Below are 19,914 nucleotides of genomic sequence, written 5' to 3'. Positions count from 1 at the left end.
AGTTTTTGGAGGGTTCAAGAACTAAGACATTTGTAAAGATTGTTTTGCTTTAGTGAATACATCTTGGTATAAAGTGGGACTGGATGTAGTTCTTATTGAGGGAACCAATATAAATATGTGTGTCATTCTCCTTTCTTGATCACTGCTTTAAAATTGAAATCTGGAAATCTGTGATAAAATAAACCTGTTGTTTCATAATTGAATTTTTTGTTTTAACTGCTTCTGGGTTAAATCACATTTTGTCTTTTCAAGATTCTGATAAGGCTTTAATCTTTCTTAAAATTCTAAGTAACTCTAATCTTTGGCTAAGCAATACCTGTTTTAAAATTCAAATAAGAAATCTAGTTCAAGGTTCTACCATTTTGAAACTTTTTTTCAAAAAGACTTTTGAAAGTTGCTTGTTGAATTTAATTTCCGCACTTAAAATCTCTTTAACAGAATTGTTTCAAGTGAAAAAAAATTTAAAGTGATTGTGTTAAAGGTAATGGTTTGGAAATCATATTAAAAGTATTGTATCTCTTGTTTATAATCGTCAAAGTGTTTCTTTGTTAAATCTGTGTTAAAGGTCTAAACATTGTCTCATATTGTCTCTCTGTACAAAAATCTAAAATTGTTAAGTCATAAATAAAATTTGTTGATTCTAAAAAAATAATATTTTATATTTCTGAAGCTGCTTATTGAAATCATGAAATAAATAATTTTTCCTTAAATCAATATGTTCTTTTTCTATCAATATTTCTTAAATAGTATTCTTTGCGAAATTTTTTTAAGTCCAATTTACCCCTCTCTTGAACTTAGACTCTAATAATATCAACAGTATCTACCTTGAGAATGTTGGATTATGCCCCACGGTGGGTCACGCTATCATGGTGGTGGCAGAAACACAAAGTCGGACGGTTATACGTTTTATTAATGGTGGGAAGTGAATTGAGGGTTAAAGCAAACATAAAGGAAAACAAAGAGTGGGGTGAGGATCTTTTTTACACCATTATTCCATGGGAATATCATTTCAACAAACTGGTATGGGTGCGGTGCAGGGAATTACCTCTAAAACTGTGGAACCCAGAATGCTTCGAAAACTTGGATCACTATTGGGAACACTGGTTGAAGTAGACGATGCAACGCTGGCTCTGAAGGAGTTAGAATATGCAAGATTGAATGTCAGAGTTCCAATTGGGTGTGAGGCAAAGCAGACAAGCTACATAAGAATTAATGAAACCTTATATCAAGTTTCTATGGAGGAGGAATGTACAATTCCAGAACAAAATTTATGTCAGTGTCATTGGGGTGAACAATTTGTTGAAGTCAAATCTATTTAGAATCCAAAGCTTCATACGCAACTGGCTTTTCAGAGGATTGGAACTTCGAAGAGATGAGAAAGAAGGTTGAGCAGGACCCAATGATGGAAATGGGAGCACTCATATGGGTGTGGTGGCAGCGATTACCTTTGAAACTATGAAACCAATAATGCTTCCAAATTTCATAGTACTACCAGCTTCTTTAGATTCTAAAGTTGACGTGAATCCGGTATAAAATTTAAAAATGCTTATTGAATTGGACAATCTTATATATTATTAGAAAAATAGACATCAGATGTATATTTTATAATGCAAAAATGCATATCGAAATGTACAATCTAGTATGCAAATATACATACCAGAATATACAATATGGTATTATTTTTTTAATAGTATGATTGTCCAATTATATATGGGTATATCCCAGATCCTATTAAATATATTAGATATTCCAATATAATATATTAATAAATAAATAAAAACAAAACGAATGGCCGAATTTGGTATCAAAGCAAGTAAAAAACAAGGTCGAAAAATGATACCGGAAAAAATTGACAAATTAAACTTAGTTTCACAATAATAGAAGTATTTCAAGACTCGCTTCTCTCAAACGCAATCCAAAAATCTCAACTAAGAGTAAAGGTGCTGCTGCTGCTATGGAGTAAAGGTGCTAGGAAGAAAATGAAGGGATGTAGTGTGAGGTTATGAGAATTGGGATATTTAAATTTTTCAGAAAGGGTAAAAAAGATATTTTAAGTTTATTATGGAGGTGTATGAATAACCAATGGAGGTGGAGGGAGAATTTCTCAAATAATAATAACTAAACATATCTGAGTCAGTGACCCAACCGTTCTTGTTTCGGCGTTCTGGGCTCAGCCTATTCTATTATTGCTAAATCTTTCGGCTTCTGCTTCCTGCACCCCTACATTTTTCTTTCTGCACCCCCACAATTTTTAAAATTCCAAAACTGACCTTAATCTATTATTTAAAAAGGGGCCCTGGATTTTCTTTGCTACTGTTCATCTTCTTCATTCATCTCAGGTGCTGGTGCATCCAGGGTCTTTGTAGTTGTGCAGAGCAAGGTAAAGAAGTAGGATCAGGATTGAGTAATGTGCTTCGGATTGATGAATCCAGAATTGAGTAATGTATTACGGAATCATCAATCTGGAATTGAATAATGTGTTACGGATTCATCAAACCGGAATATTATCGGAAATAGAAATCCGAAATTTTACCAGAAACATCAATCCAAAATTTCTACAGATTCCATAATTTGGAATGTGAAAAAACATATACATATTCTTTATTCCGTAAAACTACCGGAATGCATTATCTGAAATATTATAAATGAAATGTAGAAATGAAAATCCAAAAAAAAAGATAGAAGTAGAGATCCAAAAACCATAAATTTTACTTACCTTCAAGTTGACAATATCACCCTAAAGTATAAAGAGATGTGGAGTTCTGGAATGGCGTCGTACGGAATGAGGATCTGGGAGTTGCGGCTGCACTGGGAGGAATAAAATGAAAGTGAGAGTTTTAGGGTTTTTAGGAATTAGGAGCATTTTAGAGTTTTTAAAAAATAATAAGAACATTTTAATCTTTGCATAACATTATAGGGGTGCAGGAAGAAAAACGTAGGGGTGCAGGAAGAAACTGCCTTATTTTTTATGCTTCATTCTATGGGCCCACTGCTTTTATTGTTGTAGGAATTAAAGAAATGAACAAATTATTTTTAATTAATTTTTCAAAAGAACTTTAAAAGCCAATTACTTTAAACGTGAATTCAATATAGTTAACCATTGTATTAATACAAATTACTTATTTCAGAAAGAATGACCAACACTATTGGAGAGCATAAATATCTAATATTTGTATAAACTTCATAATATTACTAAATCTGATTTTTCTTAATATAAAAAGAAGAAAAAAATAATTAATTTTGTAATTCAATCTTACATATTAACTGTCTCTCTTTTTTCCACGCATGTTCATTATTGTTGAACAAAAGTAATTAATCTAATACACAATTCATTTAATGCATATTTAGTCGAAATTATTTTAAAGAACAAAGCACTTTTTCTCAATTTTTTTAGATTCTTATTTTCCAATACATGCACACACTTTTTGGCTCACAAGAATTTCATTTTCAAATGCGAAATTTTTGTTTATTGAGCTTTTATTCTCTTTAAGTTTCTCTACCAAAGATTACTTATAAAAGTTTGTTAAATTAATTTATATAATTCTCCACGGTATTTTATATATTTCTCTATTTTCACATCATTTTTTAAAAATGTAAATGTACCGGACGATGGGGCTTAGACAATACCTGACTGCTGGGTACACAATTTGTTGACATTTTGGTTGTCTTCAAGTTCCCTCAAGTTTCCTTCTTTCGATGTGTGTGCTCCGTCGGTTGGAGGTACCTGCGATTGCACTCCGAAGTTCAAGTTTATGATTTAGGTATTCTCTCCTAGGGTATAAAAAACGTACCTTCTTTCTCCCTCAAAAGTTCTATTTATAGGTTGACTCATGGGCCTTTGTCTGCGTGGACTGGATAGTCAGTTAATAACGAACATGAATAGTGACTTCCTGATATTGTGGAGGTGTTGTGTTGCATTGAAATATTTTTTGGGTATTTCGGAGCTTGCGTTTGATTCATTCAACACCAGTTATAATTGCTTCTTTGTTGCGTATTTATCACTCGATCGTCCGGACTTGTACAACAAATTTTTGTTTTATTTTAATAATAAAAACATGAAAAAACTCTTAATTTTTTTATACTTTTATATATTTTTATTTTTCCTTAATTATGTTTCAAATAAAATTTACTTAATTTAATTAATTTTATTTAGGAATTTGTATTTTTACTTTGAAAGAATAGTTTTTTATATGAAGTTTTTTTCTTAAGTTGAATAAAAAAAATTGGGGCACCACGTAAAATTTCTCAAATAATCGATTTTTAAAGTTAAAAAATTGATTAAGAAACCACTGTAATATGGATACAGAACTACATAACAAGTAATAAATTGTTTTTTTTTTCTCTCAAACATTTTTCTAAAATTAATTACTTTGATTTTTGGTGAAGATTTAAATTTATATTGTGAAAAAAAAATTAAAAAAATTGAAGTAAAGGTGAAGAGATTTATGTAGTATTAGAGTGAATATAGAGGTTTGGTTTGGGTAGGGTTTGAGGAAAATAGGTAAAAGGGTGGTGTTGTTATGCTCTCAATTCGCAATTGTAATAATCAATAGCGTTGTGGTGGTTATGGATTCTCTACTCGCAAACTACGCCTCTTCAGAAGAAGAAGAAGAAGAACAGCAGCAACCAATCCCACCCAAAACGACGACGTCGTTTTCCTCTCTTCCTCAACCTAAATCATCGCTCTTTCAATCTCTTTCCCAGCCCAAATCATCGTCTTCTTTCTTTCAATCTCTTCCCCAACCCAAATCATCGTCTTCTTCTTTCTTTCAATCTCTTCCTCCTCCCAAACAACCTTCCCTCGCCACTTCCAGCGAAACCGCCGACCCTAAACCTAAACCCCAAATCCCACAACCACAACCCAAACGCGTCGTGCAATTCAGGCCCCCAATCATCCCTCTCACAAACCCTACCCAACTTCTCGACGACGATGACGAAGAAGAAGAAGAAGAACGGGATAGGAGAAAGAAAAAGTTAGTGTCCTCCACGCAAACCTCCTCGGTGAAATCCTTCCTCGCCAATATTCCGGCGCCAAGGAACGCTGCCACTCTCGGTGTTCATGCGAGTTCCGGTTCAGGTCGGAGATCCATCATCGAAACCGAATCACCGGCACTGGAAACGGCGTCGAATTCTGGCGGTTCGAGCAGTGTTACCGTGGATCAGAGTGTAGGGGATTACGGAAATGATGAGAATTACCAATATGCCACTGACCAGTATGCTGGTTATTATGGCAATTATGGTTCGGTTCCCGAGCCTGAGGCTGGGGCTGCTGCTTATGGAACCGAACAGTACGGGAATTATGGTGAGGCCTATGGAGATTATGGACAGTATGGGAATAATTGGGGTGACGTTTCAGCAGCACCGGTGTCGGAAGCTTCTGGGATTAGTGAAAGTGTGGTGAGGATTCCTGGGAAGAGAGGGCGGCATGAGGTTCCCATGGAAGTTATAGAAGTGAAGCAAGATGAGTTGATTAAGAACCGGCCGAGAGAGGATCAGGTGAAGCTAACTGGGATTGCTTTCGGACCAACTTATCAGGTATTCTCATTTCTGAACTTGTGTTTTTACATGTTGGGCAGTTGGTTTTAGTTGGCTGTAGGAGTACGTATTCAGTTTTTTGGCTAGTTATTCTGTGCCCTTTTAGTCTAGTGTATGTGTGACTGTTGGCTGGGGGCTTCAAAGATGTTGAAAGAAAACATGTTTCCAGTGGTTTGTGAGATAATTTAGCCTGCTTTTCTAATATAGGACAGGTCTTTTGCTTAACAGGTGGGGATTGTTTAGAAGAAAATTTGAGATATGCTTTGTATTAAGAAAGTCCTGATCTTCCTTGTTGCAGACCAACTTCCATTTACCTCAAATCCTGGATAGATCCGGTTTATCTGTCTAAAATAATTTGAATAAAAATAGACTGCAAATAATTAATAAAATACAAAAATAACACTGTTGCTCCTTCACTGAAGTAGGATGACCAATACCCATTTAGAATAGCCCAAACAGTAAAAAAAGTAATCACTGAAGATGATATGTTTGTCTATACGATATCTAGATTTGAATATTGTAGAGAAAGGACTAAATATTATTTGCTGGATCACGTGTAGTGATGTGGTAAAGCACTGATGCTTATATGGGTTCTTGAGGCGGTGATCGGGGTAGTAGAAGGCTTCAAAATTAGTGTCCCACATTTTTGTGAGCACCCGAGCAAATTCATGACTAATAGTTTTCAAAATAAACAGAAAAGAAAATAGACCTTAGAAATTTTGGTATGTGGAACGATAATTGTATTGCATCTGGCTGGAAGAAACACAATGCTCAGACATCTAAGAAGTTGTTTATAATATGTCAAAGAGAGATATTGTTCTAAAGCATTGGGAAATTGGATAATTAGATTGTCAATCTCTGTCGAGGAAGTTTTGTTAAAAGTTCTCAGTTAAATTGAGAGATGAGTGTACTTTTTGGATTTTGTTATGTTGAAAATTAGTGATAAGGTTATTGGGTACAGTTCTTAGAATATGGTTGTTGACCTTTTCCGTTAGCTTAGGGGACATGTAATGACAGTTTTCAAGTAATTGCATGCAAGAGGCGCTCCCCCTGCCTTCTAAAACATCCTATGATTACGACCTGTTAATTCCTTGCTCTAGTTCTCAAACAGATATTGGGTTGAAGGGGGGTTTCATAGATAACTTATTAACCTAGGGAGATTAATTATGGAGAGAGATTGATGACCAGTTAATCCCTTCTAGTGCAGGTTCCAAGTGAATATAGGGTATGGAAAGATTTTCATAGATAGCCATAACAGAGTTTTTATTGATGGAACCCTCATGGTCATTATTCTCTCAAGAACTTTATGGGAACAAATATGAAGTGCATAAATAACTTTTTTATATTGGTTCAAATATGAACACTGTTCTTAAATGTCCCTGCTCAAGTTTTATTGTCAATCTGGACAACAATAAATGCAGAGACTAGCAAGTGCCTACATTAATGATCATATCTCATCGGTCATGAATATGGCCGATTCTTTAACATTAATTCACATTACAAGAATCATGACCGATTCTTTAACATTAATTCACATTACAAGAATATTCACTTACCTTGAGAATGCTGCATGCAGTTACCAAGTGACAATGATGTGCGGTTCTTTGTTCTGAAATCACTACTCATTGCAGCTGCTTACCTGAGGAACTATATGTTTTTATATTGTCAAACATCTTTTGTGTTAGGTGGTTTTGAAGTTTCATTCAACCTATTACCAATAACTTGGAAGAAGAAGGGTGACTTAGATGAAATTAATTCCTTCTACATAATTAGAATGATGTTTTCAAGCCCCTTGATCGAGTGAGATTGTATAATGCTTGTCCATGTTGGAGTGAGTCAACGAGACATTGCTCATTTATCAAGAAACTAAAACTTGAACTATACATGGGTGATATGTTCTGTGGCTTGTATTCTATAAAGTAAAGAGAGTATTTAGATGGTAATGCTGATCATTGTTAAATAATGTCAAATCATTAAAATTCCCATTACTTAATAGTGATGTATCTTTAGATGCCACCCTCTATTTGGGAAGTTAAAATGGGACTTTAATACTATTTCCATCTAATGTTAAACAAGGTGATAATGTGGTGTTATTCGACCCCTCAGCCATCAGCAATCTGTAGAGGGAGGCCAAGTATAGTGGCCCCATAGGCCATGGCAGCACCGGTATTGGGTGGATTTTTTTTTGTCCACCATATTTTGCTATCCCTCATTTATAACCCTGCTCATCTTACTAGGAACTTGCACGGTCATACACTTACACTGGGTTGGTATTGTAATTTTAAATGTATAAGATGAATTTAGTTTGTAGTTTAATTACAATTAAGTCTACTAATGAAGGTAGTTGATGTGTATAAACTCTACATAAGCTTGTCCTAGGTCATATTATGATATATATTAGCTGCTCTCCTCACAGGTCACTGAGCCATATTGCTTATATATGTATGAAATTTATCTCATCTTTCCTTTCATGGAGATAAAAGGAAGCTGGAGAAAAGCTGACCATGAATTTCTCTCCTCATTCCATATAAAAGGGTCATCTAAATATAGAAGTGTAGTTGTTTACTGAAATCAATGGGAATTTGACTGTTTACGCATACATCTGTACATTTTAATTATGTTAACATCAGAATGAGTTTTTTAATTTTGAATGCTTGTATAACAAAAGATATCTTTCACATAGGGGTGTGCTTTTGTTTCTTTTTCTTATATTTTAGTTAAAGGAATTATGGCATATTTTGCATTGTTAAGTTGAGCCATACTTCATTTGGATTGTATGTTAGTATAACCATTCATCACATTATAGTTATAACTCTTTGCATGTTGATGTACTGCTCAGGAACTTGTGTTTTTCCCTCATTATTAATAAAAAAATGAAAAAAAACTACACATTTTCTGTGTTATTTTAACTTATCGTTATATTTTAAATGTTAAGAAGTGCTCTTCTTGTCATCATTTATTTTTCTTTACGGAAGATTTGTAAAAGAAAGATAAGGTTTTTTTTTCCACTTGCACCATTTTTACCAGTGTTAGTACATAAAAATACTGAGCTAGCAGTAATGGTAACAAAGAAAACGATAAATGTTTATATTTGCATTGCTATTAGGAGTTTACCCGTGTGTCAGTACAGATTCAAATCGATCAAGTAGAAAATCTTGGTCACTGGCAGTTACTATACATTGTATATCAGTTACTTTGTGCTTACTAAATGTATTCTTGTAGCCTGCTTCGACAAAGGGGAAGCCTACAAAGCTGCACAAGAGGAAGCATCAAATTGGTTCATTGTACTTCGATATGAGACAAAATGAAATGAAACTCGCTGAGCGGCGTGCAAAGGGCATGCTTACTAAAGCTGAAACGCAAGCAAAATATGGATGGTGAATTGGGACGATGATATTGGAAACACTTCCATTACAACGTAAATGACAAAATGAAAATTTTCATATTAAATTGTGGTCCATGTGTACATTTGCTCCGTTTTTCAGTCCAAATTGTGTATTTCTATCCTTGTAGACCGTAGATTTTATACGGCACACTTTCTTATGACAAAAAATCACATTTCTTTCTTTAACTTGCTTTAGTGACCATGTTTTAAAATGTTATTTGTCATCTGTTCCTTATCCTTCGTTAGCATAAAACAAATCATATTCGTTTATTTAAATACAAGTTCATTGTATGATCAATTGTCTTGAAAAGAACAACATAAGTACTATTTGATCTAATTTTTTTCAACTTCTATAAGAGGGAATTTTTCTAATTAACTTTTATGGAAGTATATTTTTTTTGAAACTTTTGTCCGCTGAAAAGTTTTTCTTTTAAGATTTTTTAATTTGTTTTTATTTGTCTCTTAATACAAATGTCCACCTAGACAAAATGCTATCTTAAAACTAAAGTGTCTTTGGTATAATGACTTCAGATGACTTTATTGAATTTATTTTATCATCCATATTAGTGTTCGATAATGCATTAAGCACTAGCCTAATTATGATGTGGTTTCTAGAGAAGTGTACTCCGGATGCGATTGATAACATTTTCAATTTTCTTAACAATTCTGTTTTAGGTTTGTAGTAGTGTTTTACAATAATGTAATTCCTGAAAATTTTGTTATAAGCTTTGAAAAAATATGTAGATTTTATTGATTTCGATAAATTTTATTGTTAACATTTACTTGATTTTTATTCATACAATGATATTCCTATTTGTAATATTTATAAAATACGACTAAGTATTAACATGCAATTATCATTGGGCATTCTAGAAATATCGTGTTTTATAAATGTCCAACTAATTTTTAAAACGAGATCTTTTTTGGGTACATATGTAATCTTTGCTCGAGAAAGAGATACTAAAAAGTTTGCACAATAATACATAATTTATTTTAGAGAAATACTAGTAATGCACTTTTAATTTTCTAAACATCATTATTCAGTGAAATCCTATGCCTATCCCATGAAATTATGAGTCCACTCTCTATTAGTGAGACTAATATGCTATTTTACTTGTATAATAGAAGAGTGCTTATAAGAAAATATCAAGAGTGTGTTAACTGCATTTTTGCTTAGAGTTGGTAACATTTCCAACAAACTATGTTAAATGTCCCAAAGCTACACTTAATGGCAACAGTGACATCCGTTACCCTTGCAAACAGAAATCACCTCTATATGGTTTATGAAGCTCGTTAAGATTCAGATCACACATGAACAGAAATAAATTGAAGACATGAATCTTTAAGGCATCAAAAAGGGGAATAGAGGAGGAAGTTTTTTCCCATTTCCATAAACTACTGTATTCATTCATACAAACTTGCATACAGATTTATAATCATCCAAAAGAAGATGAATGGCCAGTTTTTTTCTCATTGAAACTCCACGAATCTATGTCTAGAAAGACAGTTCAATTAAAAGGTTGAGCCATTGAATCCAAAGAATGAGCGCTGCATCAGAAAAAATTAAAAGGTTGAGCCATTGAACCCAAAGAATGAGCGCTGCACCAGAAAACGAATGTAATGAACACAAAAGTTGAGATTATGTATAACATTCATGGAATGGACAGGAAGCTATTTGAAGGGGTATTCTTGACCCACCCATTTGGTAATGTTCATAAATGTGCTTCAGCAATTTCAAAACAATGAAAAAATAATGAAAATAATGGAAGATAACTTCTTTTTTAAATAAACAATACAAGGACCAGAGGTGCATGATAAAGTTAGCAAAGATATTTTCTTTTGTAGTAGCAAGCATATTTTCTATGACTGATAAAAAGTTATTTACTCTATTACTACAGACAAAATATGGCTAAGCAACATCCAAAATCAATTTCTACTTAGTAACTTGTGTCGTTAGCAACCCATTCCCTGAAAAAACAGCACTAATTCATCCCATTTTTTGCTTCCTCCAACAAACATTCTAAGAATCATAATAGAATTGCAAGATACAAAATAAACCTCTATGTTTGAAGAACCAAAAAAGCTTCAATATATGTGGCAGAGAATAAAAGAAGATAGATGAACGAAATCACTTCACTCCACATATAAATATTTCAAAAATCCAGACAATACCAAAAAGTGGTAAACAATATCAATTAGCAAAATTCTCAGAATCACACAAGCCAACATAGAACAAAGCAACAATTTACCTGAACATCATAAAACTTGATATAAAATCGAGAACTGTCAATGTAAAGCTTAGTTTGAAGAATCTCTGCAATGGTAGAACTCAATTTTCCATTTACACTCGGACCAAGGCCCCCAATTGAGATCAATTCTCCATAAGCGGCCGGCTCTTCAGTTCCAGCAAATTCAATAGGCACTCCCCCATTCAACAAAATCATCACATACTGAAATGTGATCCCCAGACAAAAAAGAAGAAGACAAAATCCATGTCAAATTATACTGAAAATTAAAGTAGCAAAACAACTATTCAACCGTGGAACATCAAATTACCGAAAAACTAAACAGGAAAAAGTGTCAACAGACAGCAATAGTGTCCAGTCTCGAAGGTAAATGGTATCCTTAATAAGTTTCATGACATGGGTTAGGTAAAGTTTTGATATTTTTATAGAGTAATTTGATCAAACAAGTGGTGAACAGTGTTGAGAGAGAGTGCGTGAAGGGGAAGAATAGAGGATAAAAGTGGACTTAACGGATTCGGGTTTTCCGATGATTTTTGCAACAGCTTTTGTGGCATCTCTGAGGATGTCAGAGGCAACGACGGTATCAACAGGCACATTTGTGAAGAGATTCAAAGTGGGCATTGCTGCAATACGCACCAGTGAGTGGCTTTGGGTCAAGCCTTTAGGATAACTTCTCTCTCTGATATTAACATCATTTTTTTAGTCCACTCTATATTATATATTATATGTATATATAACTAATTTCGTACCAGATTTTTCATCTATTAGTATTTCAATTTTCTCTTTTATATTTTAGTATGTATGAATTTATTCTTTAAAATACTCAGTTAAAAAAACATTCTCTGGTTTTTCCTTATTTTATATTTTACTTTATCATAGTGATATACACATGTTAATAATTTGTTTTTAGTTTTGAAAAGAATTAATTGAAAATGAGCAAAATATTATAGAAACTAACGACAGAATAGATGTATTACAAGAACTAAAAAATAAAGAAATGCTACAAGGAGTACATGTAACCACTGGGATTATATATGAACGTAAACTAATACTATAAATTTAATAAAACATTATAATTTTAGGTAGTGATATATCCAAAACAAGAACAAAGGAAGATGATACTGGAGTATCAGACAATAACAATGAACAGAAAATAGAATATTGAACAAACTTTATCCTTACAACAACAAAACCAAAGAAGTGAAGATGACAAAACAATCTTATCAACACAATCTAGTAAAAACACCAACTAATTCTATCATCAACAACACACAGTCTTGCTACACACAAACATAATCATCTAATGTTAAAGGTCTTATTGAAACAAACCCCACGACTTATTACTATCACATTCCACATGAGTTCTATAAAGAAGAACTGATAAAACCTTAAAATCTAAAATCATTTTCCTTGTGTAAAAATTATTTTTCATTTTTTATTTATTGTAGGAACAAAAGACCATCTCTCAAACAAGTGCACCCCTTCTTTCTTACTTCACACTAGCCATTCTCTTAAGTTTAATGGTTGAATAAAAATTGATAGTTTTAATCATAGAATACCCTGCGACATGTTCATGAGAATTATTAAGCCTTTTTCCCATGGTTGCAAGAAAATAACCTTCTTCCTTACTCATTGCTTTAAATAACACGAAAAATAAAATAAATATGTAGTAAGAAAAATACAGTGTTTAAGAAGTTTAAAACATCAATTGTTTTAAATTTGATATTAAAACATCTTATGGTTTGTTTTGTATGTGGCTAAATAAATAAACAATTTTTTTATGATAATTCTTTATACATGGTTTAGAGTTAAAATATAGAGTCGAGTTAAATTTAGTATTCACAACTACAAAATATTATTTAATTATTCATAACGTGATTCAGTTTTTTAAATTGACCCGTAAGAAAGTTAAATGTATTACCATATAAATAATGCAAATTATAAATTAACTTATTATAAAATATTTTTGTTGTTCTTTAAAATCGGAAATTATTATTTTATCTTCTAAATACCAAAACCCTTATTACTGTTTCATATCAGTGACCATTCCAGTTAATACTCATTAGTGTCTAATATAATATTAATGTCACCAATGTTAAATTGGATAAGCACATAAAAATAAGAAAATGTCAAGACATTTTTTAAAACATTTTATTACTGAATCAAATTTAAAATATTTGAAATTTCTAATATAGTGTTATATTTTATTCAATTGAGAATATTTAATAAACGAGTGAATCAATAAAAACTTTTCGATAGTGTATCAAGTTTAAAATAAAGTTTTAATATCTAAAATCGGAAATATTGCATTAACTAAATATTTTATATTTTGAAGTATTTAAAGTAATGACAGGTGAAGGAAAGAATAGTTAGCATTGGAAGGATAAAATAAAATTATAACATATAGTTTGCATGCCCTATAGATCCCATAATTATGCTTTAAATCAATGCACATATACACTACAAAACTAAACATCCTCCTGAAAATGGTTAATATTTCACATGCCATTCACTCTGGCCACATCAAAGACTACCCAATCACACCCAATTAGAACAATTAGGCTCAAAATGAAGTCATAGTGACCTAGAGAAAGCAATTCAAAGTCTGAAAGTACTATAGCCTCCTAGACCAGAAGATCCATACCCGCTGTAGGAAGATGACGAATAAGACGAACTGCCCAGCTGAGAATAAGAAGACCTCAGACCTGTATCTAACCTGCTGTAATTACTCGTGACAGGTTCTTTGTGATTACTTATAACTTCCTGTAACACAACACATTTCTATCAGTATAACCATACAAAGTAAATCTAAATATGAAAAAAAAATCCCTAATCATATGGATGCAGTCATGATATATGTGGGTCAAGTCTAATCATATTTTAAAAAGATAAATTTTTAAAACTTTATCCTTTGTGGTGCAACTTATTTAAAAAATAATTAGAAAGACCATATTTATTTGCAGTAATAATTTATTTTTTATTTGAATAATATTTCAAAAATTTATTTTTTATCTACATTTATATCTTAAAGAAATCTTTTAAAATAATTTTATTTAAAATTAAAAAATATCTGCAGGTATTCATTCATAAATATCCGTGGGTATAAATAAATTTAAAGAGTATAGCAAGTAGGTACAACCTATACCCAACCCATTGTCATCCCTAAATCTATTCTTTTGGTATGAATTCGATCGGTGATGGGTAGTATCCAATCAAAATTCATTAATCTGTATGAAAATTGAATGAATGAAACATACAGCAGAAGACCAGAAATGAATTATGGTTGTAATCATGCCAACTCTTTATTCCACAATTAGTGAAACATTCCTAAAGAGGAGGCAGCCAGGATATATATTAAGTAAAAGGTGCTTGCAACAAAATTTAAGAGTAACATAGAAACTGACACGTCTGGTAATTTCATTTGATAATAAATGAATTTATAAAAAATCCAGAATAAAGATGAAGTTCTCATATCTTATGTAAAATCCCATCACCCAAAAAGGGATTGGTTTGCCGTCTACTAGGGGAAAAGCCCAACTAACAGACATCCAATCGCAATCATATGTACCTTAAAGAAAATCATGCAATGGTCATACTTTTTAGTTGCGAGTATTTGATAGGTTCAGATTCTACCCACTTAATGTTCTAGATTAGTTTGTAGATGTATTTCTGAAAATTGAAAACTGACATTTCTTTCTCCTCCTTCCACCCCCACCAACATATTATGAACAGGAATACTAAACTAATCTAGAACATTAAGTGGGTAGAATCTTCATTACTTTCATGTCCTACTTTACCTCTTAATAAAGATAGATTAATCATTTTTATCTCATTTCTCGTAGCTTCTTTTACTGTTCTTCCATTATCCAACCAAGTGATCTAATTCTAAGTAGAATAAATGTTTCAGCCAACATGAGGAATGGATATCAACTAAGCATTCTAACTAGTGAAGTTTTAATGTCGACAAAAAGTGACTGTACAATGAATATGTTAGAGGAATCCACCATATACATCTACACAAAAAAGAAAATGTACCTGCCCAAGCGTACATATATAAACCCAATGCATATAGTCATACAAAAGTAACAGGACCACAAAAGCATGACTTTCGTTTCATAGGCTTGAGTCTCGTACCTGAATCAACTGTTGTGCTGTCTGAACCTGAGATGAGGTGCCTTTAATTTCCACAATGATTTCATCAGGCACCCGGCTCTCCTGCACGGTCAGTATTGCTCCACTGGTGCGGCGAATGTAATCAATATTAGTCCCTTGTATACCAATAATGTCCTCTGCATAGGACAGTGGTATTTGCATTGTTTGTATTACCTAATAAGTAGAAACAGTAAATGAAGGTGGAAGTTACCATCATTGTCAAACACTAAAATAATAAAAACAAAGAAGATTGATGCATAAGCAGATATGTAGAAGTGGAAAAGAAAGCATGCCTTCGGTCCATGCTAGAGTGACAAAATCATATAGTATGAGTCACTTTAAAAGCTTGGCCCATAGCCAGATCATCATCAGAATAATAGGTAGAAAAGTACATGAATAATAAATCAGAAATTAATGTACCTTCATTTAAAATTTGGATAACATGAATCAAATTGTATAAAAGCTCTTAAATAAAAAATTAGTAATAATGGTTATTTTTTTGGCTAAATTACCTATTTGGTCCCTCAATTTATTTGATTCAATCTAATCTCTATTTTAATAAAAAAGATCCAATTAAGTCTCTTAAATCAATAAAAGGCAGCTATTTGTGGCCCTTCCGTTTAATTGGGACCAAGGTTGTTAGTTTTGTGATTTTTAGTAGTTTTCATATGAATATGGGTGGTTAAAAACTGTCTCTATATTTTGCTATTATTGAACAATTTAAAAACAAATGTAATTACAAAAAACAATATTATTTCACTGATACTTCTTCCTCATCGACACCACTCATGATAATGTCAACCACATCTGACTGTTCTGCCTGCATCTATCTTGAGACCTGCAGCATTGGATTGCAGCCCTGACAATTCAGAGAGCACATAAACTCATAACTCATACTAATCTAGTGGTTGACTTGCCACAACAAAGGGTCATTCACCAGGCATCATCGGTTTGCTCAGCCACAGGTGGAAAGCTTTCTTGTTCCCAACTAAGGTTATCGTGACATTGATTTCATACAGTCTAATGGACCACAACTCCAACACCATTGTAGACCTGCCACCCGCGACCACCGCAACCACACAAACCGCCACCACCGTGTGACCTCCTCTGCACAATCGCCACCACTGCGCAACCTCCTCTGCTCGATCGCCACCATCGCCGCACTTGTTCAGAGAAGACGTATGACCTCCGCAATCTAGAGAAGACGCAACACCACCAAAACAAAACGAACGTGAAACAAAAAAAACACAAACCCTAAAGACATCGTTTTGGGTTAAAACAAAAACCCAATTGAACTAGCCAACTTAGAGCAGACTCACGAGTTTGAACGAGTTCACTGAGTCTACTACCGAGTTAACTCGGTAAGGTATGAGCAAGGTTGTCAAACTCGCGAGTCTACGTAGACTCGTGAGAGCTCCGTAGACTCGACTCGTAAACTCGACACGTAGACTCGTAAGAGTCTACTTTCATATTAAAAAAAAATTAATAGTTTCCTAGAACATTTTTACTTCTATTAGAAGTTGCAATTCTATTAACCTCACTTGAATTTGATCCACTCCCTCCCACACATTCCTTAAAAAATATGATGCTCCTCCAAATTCAATTTTTGCCCAAAAAACAAATGTGCAGCAAGCCCAATTAAAAAAACAGACTTCATTCTGCAGCAGCCCAATAATAATGAATTCAACAGATTGGCAAGGGTGCTGCCATTTTTAAAATTGTGGAACTCAATTGAACCTTTTAGTAAAAGAGAGACTGAATTGAATCCAAATAAATTATAGGGACTAAGTAAATTAGCCTTTTTTTTCCGACAGATAGTAAAAAGAAAATATAACAATCAATGGTAAAAAGAAAAAAAAAATAACAACGGAATTGACAAGTTACCAAGGAAATTCCCATATCAAATAGAACATCAAAATTTGTTGATGCTTGAAATTACTAACCGTGGTAACAATAGGAGGAGCACTGGAACGACTGAGTGCTGAAGAACGAAGACTAGAAAGTGAAGAATCTTGCCCATATATTGACATTGTAGAGGGAGGGAGAAATGAATCCAAATGGCTTTCACGGTCAGCAAAGAGAGACTCCCTTTTTGATGAAAGAGGAATATCATTCGCAATGCTAGGTTGTGAAGCACTATGCAGTGATGGTTTGTCAACCCAAGTAGTATCTACTTGTCGCTCTTGGGAGATTGATGCATTGTACTTGAATAAAAAAAAAACACATCTTAGTGTAAATACATGATAGTCAACATGGGAGCTAAATAAAATAACAGTAAAGTACATGATATACACTGGTATTGACAATTTCAGCATAATTTAAAAATTGGAAAAGATAAAACTTACACTTTTCTCAAATAAAGGAAGAACACTGGGGTCAATCAAAAACTTCCTCAGGTGCCCAACTACTGCTTCCAGAGCCTTAAGGACCTTCATGGCTTCTCCCTGCAGCTCAACAATCCTCTCATCCGCAGCAGCATAAAAGGGAACCTCGTCTATGAGGAAAATGATTTGGTATGAATAAAGGTTATGAATACATCTTTACTTCATTTAGATTCTAGCCACTATCTAAGTGGTAAAAACACTTAAAAGACAAAACCACCTCATTTCAAGAATCTTCCGTAGAAACCGGTAAACCAAATGTCAGTAATTAAATATATGATTCAGCACACTTTATATGACGTCAGTCAATATAAGGAAGAATAGGCAAAATAAAAGGATGCTATCAAGACAGGGAGAAAATCATAGATGATGTATGCCACATTATCGGATAACAGGGACAGCAGGCACACCTCCAGAAAGTACTCTAACGGAAGCACTGGTACTCTCTTGTATAGATTTAATTAATGAACCCTGTTTTCCAATCAAATTGATAGCCTGCGTTGAGGCCACCAATAAACGAACGGAACAAAATGCAAGCCCTGCTGCTTTATTCTCCCCATCAATTTCAGACAACCCTGAGATACGTTTAAAAATCCTTATGACAGCATCCATAGCAGGAGAAAGTGCTGCCTCTGGCTCTTCCTTCCCTGATATTAGTACCTAAAAACAAAATTCAAACAATATAATGACAAAACCGAACTACACAAATCAAATAGAAGTTATCATCTAAGATAAGCGTGAAAAAAAGTTATTTGAAAACAAGCATCATCTGCACAACACATACACCAATTAAATAACGTAGTCAACTTCCATTCACTTTGGCAATTTGCTACCTGCATTGAAAGCTGTAAGCAACATAAATTATAAGGGAAACAACATCGTTATGTGCTTGTGAAAAGATTATCCCGAACTGAACAGACACGGTGGCCTGACTTATAATTCAAAATAATTGGAACCTAAGCAACGTGGCAATAATACATACGGCCACACCACCCACAAGCATTTTTCGGGGGTTAACTAACCGTGGGTTCCCATAGATTCAAACCCTAACACTACAGGTGAAGTTACAACCACTGATACTACGCTTATCATGTGCCTCCCGTAAGCATTAACAAAAAAATCAACATAGAAACCACCCCACAAATACTATAAAACACTCCGAGAAACTATATATCTAACGAAAAAACCTCACAATCAATGAAACTAGAATAACAATTTAAGTTGGAAACTAAGGGTAGTAACGCAATGAGCTAAAACCAATACGCGAGCACAAAGAATCCAACTTGTAACCTCCAGGCAGTGAAAGTAAAAATCCATACTAGTACTATACAAGCAATATTGAATATTCCATGAGAAATGACGGAGCCTAACAAAATCCAGCAAGTAATAAAAACGAAGAAACCCTAGAACTGAAATAGGGAACACTCACGATTCGATCGGGCGTGCCAACCGCGCCGTCGAGGACTCGAATGCGAGCTTTCGTTTCCTCGCAGGTCTTCTTGATGAGCTCCCCCTTGCGGCCAATGATGCTTCCAACTTTAAGGACCGGCACGATGAGGCGGAACACGCAGAGGCCGGGCCATCCCGGCCACCGCTTCTCGGCAGCGGCCTCGGTAGTGTGGTCGTCGTCGGAGGTGGTGGAGGGAGGTTCAGCTTGGTCGGGATTGTCCGATAGAAGGGGATTGGTGGTGCCGTTTTGGATTGGGTCGAGGGTGGCCATTGAAGAAGAAATATGGAAGTTAGGGTTTATGGGGTTGGTTGGTTGATTCGTTGGGTTCAGGTTTATTCTTGTGTCTACCGAAATTCTCAATTTGTGAACTCTACTACTTACAAACTACCACCTTAACTTTACTCTTCGCTGTTCCCTCTATAAACCGCCATGCCTCACGTGCTCCTCGCGTGATTTTCTTCTTTCTAAACTTGCTATCTATATAGGTCTAAGCCCAACAACAAACACAAGATAAAAAAACACCACATGTTTATCTGTAACATATTTTACACTTCTATTTCTGAGAACTAAAATTTGACAATTAATAACAATATATAATTGCAAAAGAAATTATAGGAAAAATAAAAAGTTATATTTAGTTTATTATAGTGAATTTTCTATGACAACAAATATTATTGTGGTTGAATAAGATGAAAAATTGGTAAATCATGCTAGTGTTAGAAAAATGCATAAAAAGAGTTATTTTTATGTGTAGAGAACTTTCAT

At 33.8% G+C, this 19,914-nt stretch overlaps 3 protein-coding genes and 1 long non-coding RNA gene across 5 annotated transcripts; 1 reads left to right on the top strand and 3 right to left on the bottom strand.

The window, feature by feature from the left end:
- Positions 1-2,074: 2,074 nt before the first annotated feature.
- On the bottom strand, positions 2,075-2,953 carry LOC137805887 (uncharacterized). The gene is made up of 2 exons (XR_011080269.1): positions 2,717-2,953; positions 2,075-2,462 (listed from the first exon to the last, which is right to left on the bottom strand). It is a non-coding gene; the product is annotated as an uncharacterized lncRNA (long non-coding RNA).
- Positions 2,954-4,385: 1,432 nt separating this feature from the next.
- LOC137807265 (uncharacterized) lies at positions 4,386-9,106 on the top strand. Its single transcript, XM_068607793.1, has 2 exons — positions 4,386-5,535; positions 8,758-9,106. Exons 1-2 carry the CDS (start codon positions 4,567-4,569, stop codon positions 8,914-8,916), a joined length of 1,128 nt encoding a protein of 375 aa, XP_068463894.1. The 5' UTR covers positions 4,386-4,566; the 3' UTR covers positions 8,917-9,106.
- Positions 9,107-10,283: 1,177 nt separating this feature from the next.
- Positions 10,284-11,877, bottom strand: LOC137807263 (uncharacterized). Of its 2 annotated transcripts, none has more exons than XM_068607792.1 (3): positions 11,677-11,877; positions 11,170-11,370; positions 10,284-10,468 (listed from the first exon to the last, which is right to left on the bottom strand). In XM_068607792.1, exons 1-3 carry the CDS (start codon positions 11,785-11,787, stop codon positions 10,433-10,435), a joined length of 348 nt encoding a protein of 115 aa, XP_068463893.1. In that variant the 5' UTR covers positions 11,788-11,877; the 3' UTR covers positions 10,284-10,432. The 2 variants fall into 2 exon arrangements, with proteins under 2 accessions (XP_068463893.1, XP_068463892.1); XM_068607791.1 differs by having other exon boundaries at positions 10,284-10,519; positions 11,677-11,876.
- Positions 11,878-13,541: 1,664 nt separating this feature from the next.
- LOC137807262 (RNA-binding KH domain-containing protein PEPPER-like) lies at positions 13,542-19,600 on the bottom strand. The gene is made up of 6 exons (XM_068607790.1): positions 19,129-19,600; positions 18,110-18,359; positions 17,664-17,812; positions 17,262-17,522; positions 15,301-15,492; positions 13,542-13,929 (listed from the first exon to the last, which is right to left on the bottom strand). The coding sequence occupies exons 1-6, from the start codon at positions 19,417-19,419 to the stop codon at positions 13,765-13,767; spliced, it is 1,308 nt and encodes a 435-aa protein (XP_068463891.1). The 5' UTR covers positions 19,420-19,600; the 3' UTR covers positions 13,542-13,764.
- Between the last annotated feature and the right edge of the window lie 314 nt (positions 19,601-19,914).

The sequence above is a fragment of the Phaseolus vulgaris genome, chromosome 3, assembly GCF_000499845.2.
Source record: "Phaseolus vulgaris cultivar G19833 chromosome 3, P. vulgaris v2.0, whole genome shotgun sequence".
In the NCBI taxonomy this organism is placed as follows: Eukaryota; Viridiplantae; Streptophyta; class Magnoliopsida; order Fabales; family Fabaceae; genus Phaseolus; species Phaseolus vulgaris.
Note: the sequence above shows the minus strand (reverse complement) of the source record. Positions and strands in the feature narration are given on the sequence as shown.